Source organism: Falco biarmicus, chromosome 4, assembly GCF_023638135.1.
Source record: "Falco biarmicus isolate bFalBia1 chromosome 4, bFalBia1.pri, whole genome shotgun sequence".
Classification (NCBI taxonomy): Eukaryota; Metazoa; Chordata; class Aves; order Falconiformes; family Falconidae; genus Falco; species Falco biarmicus.
In genome coordinates this window covers 49,062,929-49,078,471 of record NC_079291.1, presented here as the reverse complement: position 1 = coordinate 49,078,471, position 15,543 = coordinate 49,062,929, and the positions used below count along the sequence as shown (strand labels likewise).

The 15,543-nt window shown below is 43.6% G+C and overlaps 1 protein-coding gene across 2 annotated transcripts; it reads right to left on the bottom strand.

The window, feature by feature from the left end:
- Positions 1–2,113: 2,113 nt before the first annotated feature.
- On the bottom strand, positions 2,114–11,233 carry KLF6 (KLF transcription factor 6). Of its 2 annotated transcripts, none has more exons than XM_056337047.1 (4): positions 10,748–11,233; positions 7,411–7,798; positions 5,362–5,485; positions 2,114–4,972 (listed from the first exon to the last, which is right to left on the bottom strand). In XM_056337047.1, exons 1-4 carry the CDS (start codon positions 10,847–10,849, stop codon positions 4,921–4,923), a joined length of 666 nt encoding a protein of 221 aa, XP_056193022.1. In that variant the 5' UTR covers positions 10,850–11,233; the 3' UTR covers positions 2,114–4,920. The 2 variants fall into 2 exon arrangements, with proteins under 2 accessions (XP_056193022.1, XP_056193021.1); XM_056337046.1 differs by having other exon boundaries at positions 7,225–7,798; positions 10,748–11,232.
- Positions 11,234–15,543: the final 4,310 nt, after the last annotated feature.

The window sequence follows — 15,543 nt, the reverse complement described above, 5'->3', positions numbered from 1 at the left end:
TAAAGAGGAAAGAATAAAATACAGCTTGTCCGCAACATGCTCTAACAGGCACAATTCTAGATTCAGTTTGTGACAAATCATAATATGGTTTAGAAGGGAGAGAGACAGTACCTTCTAAACAATATAAACATCTAGTTTAAGAAAATAGCAATCCCTCGTCTATTGTGAACTTCAGCGCCTTGCTCTATTTATAATATGCAGTTGTTCCAATAGGTTGGTAAACTGTGATACATTTTACTTGCACTGACCACTTGCATGCCAGGATTTTTCACACCCAAGAGGGAATAAAAACCCGAAACACCCAAACAGGTTCTGTTTGGGGATTTTAATTGTTTCATCTTGACCTTTGCCTGTACATATGTGTGCCTAAGTGCACAAACACACCATATCTAACCTTTAAGCAAGAAGTGAACACACTGGCTACAGGCTCTGTCCTCATTTTTACCTTGTTAACCTCAGTTGAAGTTGTTGGAACTTGCTGAGGTTACTAATGCAGGTCCATACCTAAGCCACCCGACTTCTTCACCCTCAGATTCACATCCCTTCCCATCTGCTCTGCATTTCAAAATCCAAAATTAAGCAAGCCAGCAGTAGATGTGCACATTGACATGCACTAACCCTGAAATGGCTATTGCCTTCTGCTTTGTAGTTTCCTTGTTGCCCAACAGCTCTGTCACTAGCCTTTTTCTTCCGGAACACCACTGTTTTTTCAGTACAATCTCTCAGAGAAAAAAGAACTGGGTGGAATCTCAATAACATCCTTAATAATGGAGTTATCAGGCTTTTTTTTTTTTTTTTTAAGGTATGGTAAGACACAACCCTAGATGACACACACCCAATAAATGGGCAAAAATTTGCTAATCCTTGTTCTGTATTACACACCCATTGAACATTTTGGGTGGAGAAGCTCCAAGGTCAAGCTCAGTTCTTTAAAAATATTTCCATTTCTACATCGTATACAGATGAGAAGGTAAAATGTCACAATCTTTAAATCTCAGTAGCCTTTTCTATTTCTATTGCAACTGTAACTAAATTTCCCAGAAGATATCTGTGTTTCACTGTGTGAGAGATTGTACCAGTGGTAAAATTTAATATATCCCTCTTGTTGCAGATCACAAGGTTTGCTTAATTTGCTATTTGTTGCTTGTCTATACAGGGTCATATTGTACACTTAACAGCCAGCTGCAGGGCTAACTGAGGTGGGTGGTGAGGGTCTCTCCGCCGTACTACTTCTGCCTCTATCTGTGTTTGATTCAGGTTTTTTCTGCATCAATTTTTAGACCATTTCTCATCTAAACCATGAAACATTCAGTTGCTGTGAACTGAATTCACACGTTCAAATACAAGTTTCTCAGCATACAACTTTGCCATTTCTGCCAATGGTTTTACTCACTGCTTAAGGGATTTTTAACACCAGCATGAGCGAAGCAGAAGCCACAAGGCAACATTAAACAAGTTCTGCATGTGTCCAAGCCAGCATACATGCCAGGCATGCTTTGAAGAGCCACTGCTCTGAAGAAATGCAGTTCAGAGGCTTGCGTTTAGGTGGCTGAAGATCACCACCAGCATGTGGGTCAGCTCAGCCTTACAGCTGACTTGGATCTGTGCATCTGGGCCAGGCAGATCTCATGTGGTTCCTTCCCTGCATTCGTTCCCACAAGTGCACCTGCATTCCCATTGACAGAGCTGTTCAAAGACCCACACTGCAGTAGAAGTTAAGGACAGTCGCCTCCAGTCCAGCCATCACCCTTCTCCCTTCACTTTAAATGCCCACTAAATCTCCTTTCCCACATGCAGAACTTGTCCTACATGCATTCACCTCTCCAGAACAAACGATTTGGAATAAAGGTGCAGTCTTGCAGTAACAATCACGTTAACTATTTATTCTGCTGAGACAAAAGATGAGTCAACAGCTGCTTTTCAAATATGGAAGAACTTCTAGTTTCTACTGCCAAAATTATTTTCTCATCAGGGCTTGTCTTCCACTAAGTGACCTGACCCAAATGTGCTTGTACCTGCAATCAGGTGACTCAAGGTAAAGCATCGACATAGTACTTGACATCATTTGGTGTGTAGGACTTCAGAGAGGAGAAAGATAAAACCAGACACATGATGCTGATAAGAATTTCTTTTTATGTTATTCCAATAAAAAATACATTCATACAGAAATATAACAATCTTGCAAAAAACAATTTCAAATAAAATCTTGTAAAACAAAATTTTTACAAAAATCTTACAAAGAGATTCTTTAGATAACAGGGTGCTTCAAAAACAAAAAAAGAAATTTCACTAATAGAAACTTTTTCTTCTTAAATTTCAAGCAAAAATGTTTTATTTTTTTTTATTTTTCAGCTTGATTGAGGCTCAGTTATCACCTGAACAAAATGTACTTGCTTATTAAGAAAATTACAGGCATTTGACATATGGCACACAGCCCCACCCCATCCACACAAGTCTGATGGTATTTCACAATTGAGACAAGCCAGTGCAAGTTTAATTTTTTTTGTTTGGGGTTGGTTGTTTTTTTTGTTTGGTTTGGTTTTGCTTTTGTTTACTTTCTTGTTTATAAGAATTATGGCTAAGCCAAGGACAATGCAAACAAGGAGTTAAAAACATAACAAAACCCAACCCTAAATAGAAATCTATTTTCTGGGAAATGTTTGTTTTCAGGGAAGAAAAAAAAAGTGCATTTTCAGGCAATTTAAACCAAAAATGAAATGAGAATGATTTAAGCCCGTGTGTTCCTTAGAACCAGATCACTTGCATATACTTTTTTTTTTAAACGACTTATCTACATACATTTCCAGGAAGGTATACCAAAATATTAGCATAGTAAGCAAGACCAATAATAAATAGAAAAAGAAACAGGTCACATGTTTCATTGCAGCGACTGTAGTGAGCTGGTTTAAAAAAAAAAAAAATACTGCTTTTGGACAGACTATTTCTACTCTAGGAAAAAACAGTCTTTATTTTAGCTGAACTATGTAAAATTAGAGCTCAACCACCACAACGACTAGCTCACTCACAGGTCCTCCAGCAAGCTGGAAGGCCAAAACCCGAGTGTACTTCATCTGCACACAGCTAATATTCTTTTAGCATGCCAATATTCGGTTCATATCATTCTTAAATGGCCACAGATACGCTATTCCAGACAACCTAATAACTACAAAACACAGTCAGCAGTCTGAGAAGGACTGAATGCCAACAAAGCCTTTAGCATACCATTAAGCTAAAGGTAAAGCCTCTAAAAATGCTAGATTTTAATTAACTGTATCTTTCATTTCTTTGTCTCCTTTATGACCGTATTGCGGGGGGGGCGGGGAGAGGGAATATTTTGATGGGCTGTGGCATTTCCTAGCTATGTGTTCTATTTTTTTTCCTTTTAAAAAAAATATTTATATATTATCTATATATATACACACATACACAGACTGTACACACAAATATACATACACAATTATTTTTCTGCCCACTTTTAAAAAAAAAGTAATATAGTTTCTTTCTGTATGACCAACAGATAGCTAGATATATAGATGTGAAACTTGTGCCTTTTAAGCAAATACATCTTTTAATACTTCTGTATCTTTAATATGTATGAAAACTTGACATATTAAGTACAGTTGGGGTGTGTATATACACAGTTGTTGTGCAAGGTCAATATAAAAAAAGTCTCAAGGTGGCAGAACTGGTCAGGTATTCAATTGGCATATGCATTATACTGTAACACAGTCAAATTGTCTAAGTTAAACAAATACTGTACTGACATGAATGACTTTTCTCTATATTTGTCTTTGTGAAGGAGGACCCTGGAAGTAACCTTTTTTTCCCCTCATATTATACATTTGATACAGTACAATGCCAGGTGAAAAGAGAGCCTTAATAAAGCATGCATCACCCATACCCCTGTATAAGACCCCCTACAAGAGAAGGTCACTTGCATAAGGCACCATTATTAAGGTCAACAGTGCATTAACAGCTAGAAAACCAGAAGTTAGTCCTCAAGGCATAAATAAGAGAAAAATTAGCTGCATGAGAAAAATCAGTTTCTAACCAATAGTGGTTTTATCCACCCAACAGAAAAAATTATTCATGTTCCATACATTATGTAACATTAGACCAATTGTATTTTAGCTGCTCTTAACTGGAATCAAAACTGCAGTCCTGATTAAAGAATGGAAAAGCATATAGTTCCCTAGAACCATGCAATAACCTTTGTATTATAATGAAAAGTTATAGTTGTGTTACATTTGTAAATACACAGCTTATACAATGGATTACAAATGAGCTCTGTAGCAAGTAAAACAAGCTACTTGACACATTGCACGTTTAATAGCTGCACCAGACACCTAAAGCTCCTCTCACACAGGAACAGGGAGGTCCCCCATCTCCATTCTGGCATCCTGACTCTTTTTACTCCCCCCCTCTCCCCTCTCCGTTTTCCCTCTAAAAAGGTGCAGACACCCCTCCCCCCACCCCTTGGAAATGATTGGTGGTTGTCCCATCTCACGAGATATTCCTCACATACAAGACATTCAGACTATTTTTTTTCTCTTACAGTTATAAAACAACCACAAGAAAAAAAATGTGCCTCAGCATACAGTCATCAAGAGATCCTCATCGCATACAGTCGCCCAATCATTAACATTCTCAGTGCACATGCTCACGGCAAAGGCTTAGGAGCCACTCAGAAGGTTAGATACCAGTGTATGAGTCCAGGAAACCCCAAACATCACGCACCGCGGTTGCTATGCCGTTTCTTACATGACTTATTAGCCCTCAAAAGACCTTCAAGGAAGTGAGGTCCTGGAGGCAACTGGGTAGGGTGCAAAATGGCATGCTTTGGCTGGAACACGCATCCCTCCACTCAAGGCTCTTCAACCTTGACGCCTCTTAGCCCGCAGGATTCACCTCTTGACCCATTCAGAGGTGTCTCTTCATGTGAAGGGCCAGGTGGTCAGACCTGGAAAAACACCTGCAAGGCAAGAGTCAGGTTGCGCATTAGCCCATGGCTGCTGGCACGCACGACGCGACGCGATACGCGTGGCTGAGGCACTCCCCCCTTGCTGGTGGAGGAGGGATCGTGCGTGCCCTGGATACGTGGGAGCACTCAGAGTGTCCGTGGGCCCTGGGTGGTAACACTAGGGACTTCTGGACACTCAACTGCAAAGTCAGGCTACAAACCATATCCCAACGACTAGAAAAACCGAAGGATTTTTCCAGTCTAAATACAGAATAATTCCTTAAAAATACCAGACACAGTTGCATTCCTAATTGGTTCCTTCACAAGTGAAAAGCAGTCGAGACTCACTTTCCAATGAGCATTAAAATAACTATTTAAAAAGGTGCATTTCAGTCACATACCTGTCACAGTGACTACATTTAAAAGGCTTGGCACCAGTGTGCTTTCTGAAGTGTCTGGTTAATTCATCACTTCTTGCAAAACGCCACTCACACCCTTCCCATGAACATCTGTAAGGCTTTTCCCCTACAAAGAAAGCAAATTACATGTTAGTCATGACTCCATTCAAAGAAAGATAGGTGCTACCCCATTCATTTTCTATGTAAACCTCCTCCACCCCCCAAAGACAGCTGATTTAACCTATCTGAACACTTCAGAACATGTAGGCAAAGGCAGCTTACAAAATTCAACCACATGATTCCTACCTACCTATTTTGCTGCAACAGCACATCAAATAATCTCACTTCTTATTATTAAAAAAAAAACAAAACCAAAAAAACCCCGCGATTAAACAGGCTCACTGGAAACAAAGAAATCCAGCTTTCTACCATTCCTGTTCATCCATAATGGCAGGCTTACTCCCAAACAGGTATCATTCGCCTCATGAAGGTGATTAAAGACAGCACAGCTAGTCTCCAAAATGCAGTTAGGCTACTGTATTGCATCAAAGTCCTCTGTCACTCGCTCATCTGCATAACATGCAACCTCCTTTCTGCTGAGCCACATATTCTTGGAAAAGCCTGCACGCCACTTTGAACACTGCTATTTCAGCATTCAAGAAATACCACTTCCATTCACAGGAACATTCTCAGCCAGACAGCACCAGGACAACAGTTCTGCAATACTTCTGAGGCCGGCAGCTATTTATGTCTGCGCAACCACCATGGTTTCAGTGGAAGTTGTTCTTTCCTCTTGAAATAATCTTGTTTCATCTGACTTCTGCATGACAACGGGAGCATCCGAGCTTGCTCAGACTTCCCATAAAAGCCACAAAATGCTGAGCTCATGAGTCAAAATAGGATCTTTTCCCTGAATTCTCTTTCCACATCTTGGGGGGGAAAAAAACCCTATATAGGTCTCACGATTGGTACACCAAGAAAGCCAGGCCAATTCCTCATGTTAAGCAATGAGTATTGAGTCAAGGCACAGCTCTACGTATCTAACCGCTGTCATAAAGAGATGTCAAATAATAATGCTCAAACAAGCAAATCAGCACGCTACTTCAACCATAAAATATTTATAAAAGCCCTGAAGTGTCTGTCTTCCTCACTTTCTTTCCCAGTAACGCATGAGATTGCTATTTTTAGTTCAGGTTCTGTAACAATAAAATACTGTTGCTCAGTATTTTGGTATGAAATTACACAGGAAATCAAGACATTTTGAAGTCCAACTAGGCAGATACATTCAAAGGACTACAACATGCTGTGGCTTTCCAAGATTTTTGCCGATAACGATGGCACACAAAACTGCTATATGATTTAAAAGTATAGCTGTAGTTCATATAAACAGGGCCTCGGGATGTCTAGTTGAATAGACCTGATGTAGACCAAACCATGAAAACAAGCTCTTACAGTGTTTAGCGATCAGACAGATTTTGGGGTATGACGTTTGTTGTTTTGTAAGAAAGTCTCCACTCGCTTTTGCTTTAGAAGTAAATATCAGCAAAGGTCTACCGTCTGGTTTGGCTAGACCTTTGCTCCTGGAGACTGCATGCCACTGCAGCTTCCCAACTATTGCCTATTTAGATGAGTGGCTCCTATTTGCTATGACAGCAGACTAGTCTACCACCAACTATCTTGGCTTCAGCTCACTTATGAAGAGAATGAGGAAGTGATGTTGTCCATGCTGGTAAGCCTCTACTACTGTTACATCATCTCTCCAAACCTGGGTTCCCACCCAGCAATTGTGTAATACTGTGACACCACCACCATCAGGGGTATTCCCTACAGTACTTGCCAACTCTTAATAAGCATACGGTTACTAACCTGTATGAGTGCGCTGATGTGCTTTCAGATGTGAACTTTTGGTGTAAACTTTCCTGCAACCATTAAAATGACACCTGTGAACACGCCTTCTGCCATCTGGCGAGGTGTCACCATTGGCGGGTGTACCTTTTTCTGCAGTCTTTCCAGCGGTACCGGTACGAATTTTCCCCGGTGAATGCAACTCACCCGGCGTACAATTCCATAGCTGGGAAGAAGGCTCCTTGCTCAGCTCAGGAGACGAAGGGGGAGTGGAAGTGACAGATGAACTCAAGTTTCCTGAACTGGCTAAAACATCGCTTATAGGGTCAGAGGTAAACTTTGTCGTGGGCGAGAGCTCCTCAGAGCTGTCTGAAGATTCGCTGCTCACGTCAGAATTCAAACTGTTGGTCTCTAAGTTCTGACTAGTAAGACTGTCCTCTTTTGGGACACATGTGTTCTTCAGTTCAGATTCCTCCTTTTTCTCACGTGCCAGAATAATTTTGGTCCAGAGATCCTCTTGGCTATCAAATTTGATTTCAGATGCAGAAACGTAACAGGGTTCACTTTGAAGATACCGTTCCAGCTCCAAACATGTCTAGGTGAAAGAGAAGGAAGAAAAAAGAGAAAAGTTACCAGCCTGTTTAAAAATAAACCCAATTGTATTTTACACTTCAAAAAGCATGCAGGAATGTAGTATGTTCGATTTGAGGTTTCTAGGTTCAAAACAAATTAAAGGCTCCTCCAGCCGTAACTAGGTGACTGTTACAATGAAAAGAAATCTGTGTTTTGAGACCTGGGCAGGAGTTCAAACACACAGCTGAAGGTGCAAGTCAGCTTTGGTTTCCAAAATAGCATTCTAGTGAGTCAGTCAAATTATCATCACTCTCATCATAAAATCTGTGTTTTCAGTAGGCTGACATTGAAAAGGACCATAGAGAACCACAACAAATAATTACACTTCGCTCTCGCGCCTCGTCTAATTTCAAGTTGTTTTGTAGCTCTCTCTCACACAAACACGAGGCTGAAAGGACCCAGCTGAACACAATGTGCTCTGACACGCAGTTAAAACCCAAACGCTGTGTCAGAAAACAAAGCCACATTTCAGCATGGCTGCGGAGCTGCTGGCCTGTCTTCTGGGGACATCAATGGAGCAGCAGACATCCTCCCATTTCCTGTGCATGAGAACGCAGCACACTCGACTTTCAAAGAATGTCATTTCCAAGCGCACTGGCATGCACACCACATAACTCAAACTGCTCCCATGCGTGTTCGAAGGAATATGGGCAACGTCAACAACAGAGAGGAGGGGAGAAAAAAAGTTCCCAAATAGAAATGTCCTGTTCTATAGGATGCAAAACGGGAAATTACTCTGAGGTCCTGCTGGGAGTCCCACAATGAACAAGAACTTTATCTACTGGCCAAGAGTGCAACTGTATGAGTCATCTCTCTCTTTTCTTTCACGCAATGCCAAAGGAGATTTCCTTTTAAAACCCTGACCATCTGCCAAGAAAGTACTCTGTTCAAATAGACATGCAACAGTACATGGACAACTTCCCCCCCCTCCCCGGAACCACATTCCCCTCCATGAAATGAAACAAAACAAAAAACAAAACCACCCTACATGGGTGAAGCTGCAGTTTTCAATTTCAATTCACCCTGCTGACTTTCTAGCCATTTTTAGAGAACAAACAATTTAAAAAAAAAAAAAAAAAAAAAAAAGAAGGGTATGAACTGTTATGGCAACAAGCTGATGTTTTGGGGTTATTCTTTCCACTATAGGAAACAATCCATATGGAAGCTTTAGACAGAAAATGGACACACCAAGTTTCCATACCAAACTCTACTCATCTTAGCAAGATCATCTCTTCCATGCCCGGTAGCAAAACCCGATCCCAAATACCACACATTCCCCTCACAGCCCCCTCCCATCTGTCCAAGAGCGGAGCCGCCATGGGAACAGCCTCCTTTCTCCCCCAGCACTGCTCAAGTAAACTGGGTCACATGCTCTGGCCAGGCTAGGAGTGTGGGCAAAAACGGGGGGGGTGGGGGGGACGGACACGACCCTAAAAAAGCAAAAAACAAAACAAAACGCAAAAGCAACACCACCACTGCACACAATATTTATGTACTTGTCTATAATTAGGTAACCGGGTTGCAATGCACGTTGAAAACAAAACAGGTTTCGACAGGGACAACACAATAGTGTCTTGATTGCCCATGAAAACAGGTTAAAAAAAAAAAAAAAGCATTTATTAAGCTCTTGTTAAACTTTCATATTCCCGGCTATTTTAAATTCCTCATTAGATAAGATTAGTAATGGGGACCGGAGCGAAGCTCCCTCCGAGTTTAAATGCCTCTGAAGGCTACCGGGAGCGAGGGCTGGCCCCTCGCCAAAAGCCCAAATGCCTGAAGGAAACTACTTAGCTCCATTTCAATCACGTACTATGAAGCTGCCTCTGTGAAAGGGGAAAGGGGGGGGGGGGGGGGGGCAGAAAAAAAAAAAAAGGCATTGCACACAATTAGTAGGCATATGAAGGTTGTAACGCTTTGCGTTTTAACGTCCTCGGAAAGGCTCCTTTGCCCTTCTGGAAAGGCTGCAGGTATGTGATGGGGTCGGCGGGCTGCGCAGCCCCCGGACGGGGAGCGGGGCCAGCGGCCCGGGCCCCCCCGCCCCAGTCGGGGCGCATGTCACCGGCACCGCGGTCCTGGACCCCGCGGCTCGGCGCGAATTAAGGAAGGGAGGAAAGAAAGAAAATAAAACCAACAAAATATGTCCATTAAAGGGAAGGAGCCGCCGTTCTTCCTCCTTCCCGACCAAGGCAATTAGCACAAGGGGATCGCTGTCATATGACTGACAACGCACGGACTCCGCAAGGCTCCCTGCGCCGGGAAGCAGCTACATTATAGACGTATAGGCATGCACGCACAGAGATATGTGTATACACACTCCTTTAGGAGCTTCTTTCCCCCCTCACTGCCAGGCGACAAAAAAACACCAAAACCCAACACCCCCCAAACTTCAAAAAAAACCCCAGCAACAACATGGCACTGCAAGGGGCGAAAAGCAGCCCCTGGCCAGGCAGGGAGCTCGGATGACAAGACCCGGCAGTGGAGTTTGGACCTGGTACGAGCGCAAAACTTTTGCCAGGACTCGGTGAGGCGCAGGCGGCAGCGGAGCGCCGGGCTCCGTGCTGCTGCCGGAGCGGAGCGGGGCCGCCGGGCTGACAGCCCCCGCGGGCAGCGTCGGGGCGCCCGGCGCGGACGGGCGGGATGCGCAGCTCCTCACGTTCACCTCGGGACTCTTCCCCTCGAAAAGCCGTCTCATTTAAAGCCGAAACACCTGCTTCAAAACAGCTCTACGCATTCGTGTTTAATTCTCCCCAAACTCGTTGCTGACACGGGTTGGTTGTTTGTTTTTCCTTTTTTTTTTTTTTTTTAAATCCGCTCATCCTTTAATACGGCTTTAAAAAAAAAAAAAAAGGCAAAAACAACAAGAAAAAAAACCCACGACAATAACAACAACAACATTGACATCCTCGTTTACCTGTTGCCAATATTCCTCCAGGGACGGCAAGGCTGAGAAGTAACCCGTGTCGTGCACAATCTGGAGTTCCTGGAAGATGCTGCACATTGGGAGAACATCCATGTCTCAAGTTGCAACAACAAAGTCAGTGCTGGTTACCAAAAATACAGATGCCTCCTTTATGTGCAGGGGTTGAGGGGTGTGTGCGGGGGGGTGTCAAACCTCTGCTCTCAGTTTCCAAGCCCCCCCCCCCTTCCTCCAGAGAAGAAAAAAACAAAAATTTGTATATATGGAGAGATCTAATAATTCCGTGAGAAGCTTAGGGAGGAAAAAAGACCCAAAGTTTCATGCAAAGTTTAATTGCACAGCAAGGCAGGACGTCTCCCGAGGCGGCCGCGGCGGCTCTCCCCTCCCGCGGCCAGCGGAGGACACTTGCGCAGGAGCGGACCCAATATTTGCAAACACGGCGCTGACTGCAAATGTAACCCCCTGCAAAACTTCCCTATTCAAAGCTCTGCCCGGCCGCGCCGCCGCCCCCGCCCCCCGCGCCCTCCCCCGCCCCGCGTGATCCCATTACGCCGCCTGCCGCCGCGGCCCAATCTCCGCCACGCACTCCGCGCCCCGCGTGCCAATGATGTCAGAGCCGCCCAATCGCCGCGCGGCAGGCATCGCGGCTCCTCCTGGCGTGACCGAGCCTGGCCGTGACGGCTCCCGCCATTGGTCCGATTCGAAATTCGCTCCCTCCTGATTGGCGAGCTCGGCGGCAGGCTATTTTTAGCAGGGTATATAAAGCCGGGAAGCGGCCGCTTTTTCGGAAGGGGAGGTGTGTGCTTGTGAGGCGGCCGCGCGAGAGGCAGGGAGCGAGCCGCGCGGGGGAGGGGAGCGGCGCGGCGCACAGCGGCGCTGCCAGTGGCGGGCGCGGAGGGCGCTGCGGAGCCGCCCGCGCCGTGAGGCGGCCGCTGCGAGGGGGCGGCGGGAGGCGGGCGGCGGCCCCGCGGCGGGCGTCCTGTCTCACCGCGGCGGGCCGGGGGAAGCCGTGAACGCCACGGCACGTTCCCTGCGAGGCTGCAGGGCCAGGTGTACGTGCGCGGTGGGTGTCCTGGGTTGTGCTGTCCCGGTGTGCAGGAGGCCAAGAAGTTACTTTCTTTCCTTGGTCCTTCGGGGGACAGCCGAGGCCCTCGTTGGCACCTCAGTGGGAGAGTAGGCAGTCGAAGCAGGGCTGGGTGACTGTCCTAACGGGGCCTGCATGGACAGCTCCCCTCCCTGGGGATGCGTACGGTGGTGGGTGGCTCCTGGCCTGCACCATCGGGCAGCGCTTCTCCAGGAAAAAGTTCACTCTTGGGGCCTGCTTTCTACCTAAGCACAGATACTTATTTATGTGTCAGTATCTGAGCACCAGCCCTTTTTAGACCTATCAATGTTAGGAATGTCTTAATGTAATTTAAGAAAATGCGGTGGTTAGCTTTCCAAAGGAGTGTCCAGCACATGGAACAAACATTCCTAATGTGTTTCTTTTATTAAAGGACTTCTAATTTTCCACTGATGTTTCCATCATAATGTCTTTTCTGTTATTTCCATTTCCCCACTTTTCTCTGTATCTGTTGCTAGTTACCTACACATGGTAACTAAAGTCTTTAATGTGTGTTTCTTTAGCCTACTGTCTTCTGTGAGCTAGTGACCGCACGTGTAATAATGTTGGTCTAGCTTTCCACCCCTTAGCTCCTCATGAGCTATTAATATGGTAATTCTATAAACAAAACAACTGGTGTTCATGGTTGGGTTTTCCTGTGTCTATTAAAAAAAAAAAAAGCTGAAGGTCAACTAGAGCATTATTTTGTGTTTAGAAAAAGAAGCCGATGCTGAAGACTTGAGACTTCTAAATCTGGAGAACTAAGCTCACTTGGTTTAGTCAGTAATTCTTGGCTTCACGTGGTCAAACACATAAATACATACCCAAAATTGCCTTGCGGATAGGAGATAGTGCAGGTGGGTTTGTGTCTACTTGTGGGCAAAACTAGGTCTGCCAAAGAAAAATGCAGAAGAGAAATATAAAAAGCCCTTATAAGTCAATGAATTACATGCCTTACTTGAGCCTACTTTTAAGAGTTAAATATTTTGTGGCCTGAAATGTGGTGTGGGCTCCAGTCAAATATAACCTGGTACATAACTGTGGAGATCCTTAGTATTTAACTGACCCACTCCCTCTTTGGAGTAGATTTTATTTTCAAACATAGTGACAGTAAACGCAACTGTCCACTCTTTCTGTTTTACACTTGCCCCTTTTCAGCTGTGTTCCATGTAAAAGAGGTCTGGGCTTGCCAGAGTCTGGATGAAATTTATAGTGCCCATGTGGAGTTTGAAGCATAAGGGTCTTATTTTGTATGGTTATCTTCAGACGCACAGTATCTCCCAGGGAAGGACAGCTGGGGATAGGAGATGTAAATTGATAGAGATGCAATATTAAAAAGAAGAAGAAAGGTCCTTTAATAAAACGCATTTTGAGTTGACAAGTAAGGTTTTCTGCACTTCTGCCAGTCTGTGATTGGTTGAGCGGGATGAAGATTATTGCTGTAGGAAAAAATAAACCAAATCAAAGAAAACCGTGGCACAGGTGTGACTACGGTGCAGTAACAGCTGTTTAACTTGTATCCTGGATAGGTGCTGGCTTTGATTAGGCTATTATCAATGGGCATTTAAAAGAAAATTGACATAAGTGTCACTGGACGTGTTAGTTCTAGGTTGCGACAGCATTAACAAATTCTAAGCTTAAGTAACAAAAAGCATCATTGGAACTAAAGGTCAATCCCAGATAAGAAAGAATGGGTAAGTCTGTAGAGCGAAGTAAACAGATGTAGTGTTTTTACCCAGTATATATTTAATCAGGAATTAAAATGAAACGGTGAGTCAATAACATGCTGTGGTTTAGGTGGCTGTTCCGTGGAACGCAAGCTGAAAGGAAAGTACTGGCACTGATAGCAGCCAGGTGGAATAAAGGCATGGCGTGCGAGTTGAAGGGAATTTATTGTTGTCTATGGAGGATAATAAACATTAGGATGAATTTTTGTAGACCCCAAAATGAATGAAAATGAAAAAATGAACTAGTGGAGATTCTTGAAAATATGATTTAGTCCCTAATGACATTCTTCAAGCTATACATAGTAGTAAAGTTTCAAATACCCATTTTATATCACTGGGATTTTTTTAATCATGCACTAGTGTGGAATTTACCTTTAAAGCCTTAAATGAAAACATGTTATAACTTAAAACAAACAAACAAACAAACCAACCAAAATCAGTCAGTCCCTTGGAACTACACAACTTTATTTAGATGTGCCAACCAGAGACGGAGACCACCTGATTTAGAGCAGAAGCCTCTTCATTTATGGTAGCAGTGAAGGGTGCTGAAACATGTGTACTGAATGGGCAGTGCTAATGGCTAGGGAAGGAATACAGCTGCTGGGTTCCTCGCATAAATTTCTTGTGACTGCCGTGTAGCTAATTCAGTATGTATGCCCTTGATTATGTAGAGGTAGTCACAGATTTACTTCCCATCCTGTAAATGTTTGGTGCATTTTTAACTCAGTATGATCTAGGTCATTTATAAAAGTAGCAAAAATTAGTACAAATTATATAGGGTTACTCCGAATGTTGGTGCTCTGCCTGCAGTTGTACAACGGCTTGTAAGGAGGACTGTCCACAATTTAGGATAATCAGCCAATTTACCCCTTTAAGGCTGCTGATTTACAAATATGTGCAGCTAAAAAAGCCCCGTGTGCTTTAATTTTTTTGTTGTTGTTGTTCATTAATTTTAATAAGGTTCTGTCTAGAAAAGCTATATTGCCACATTAAATGCCCCACCACTTCTCCGTAGTAACTGCTTTTGTCAGGGATGCTGGACTGTTCCTGGAAAATCTGCTCTCCGGCATAGCGGGTGACAGACGGTGTTTTCCAGGTAGGCTGAGCTCCACATGAGGCAGGGGGAGCACCTGTTCTGTTCTTAGAATATTCATGCATTTATAGAGGACACATTAACTTGCTCTGCACTGTATTCACTGCTGAGAGTACGAAGAGGAGAAAACCTCCTGAAAACGGTTCACAGCCAGATGCAGGAAGGTTAGATGAAATGGGCAGGAATCAATAGCTTGTGGTTTGATTAGGATAAATGGACTTTATTTGGGGAAAAAGAGAGAGAGAGAGTGTCAAGTGCATGAAAGCATTGTTGGATAGCAGAGAACGCTACTTTAAATGATCTGCTTCCGAGGTGGTAAGTTGCTAAATCGAAAACTAGCATGCAGTGCGATTCTACCGTAGATAAAGTAAATGCTCTTTGAGGATATATAAATAGAACTGTTATGAGTAGTGTCCTGGTTTCTACGCAAGCAAGTGGGGTGATTCCTGATCTGTCACTCTGGCAAAATTAGAGAATTACACTTCAGACCATAAGCTAGCCTAAGACAGAATGAAAGGTAAAAGAACTAAAAAAGAAATAATGACAAAAATACGCTAAGCAAGAATTTAGTTAAATGTGACCCGAACTTGTTCAGCAGATACAGAAAACAGTTAGGAGAGGTGATGCGTTGCCCTACAAATACTGGTAAACAATTAACCAGAATGGAAGGAAAAAACTGTTGTCATTAGCTAATGTGAACAGAACTTGAACCAATGACCCACAGCTGAATCAAAGGGAAGTGTTGTGGGTTTGGTGTTTTTTTTTTTCCCTTACTCTTCAGACCAAACCCGGAGCTATGTAATTTCTACAGTTTACCTGTTACGGAGCCTTGGAGTTCATGCTTTTAAGCTCTTGTTTTCACTTTGAT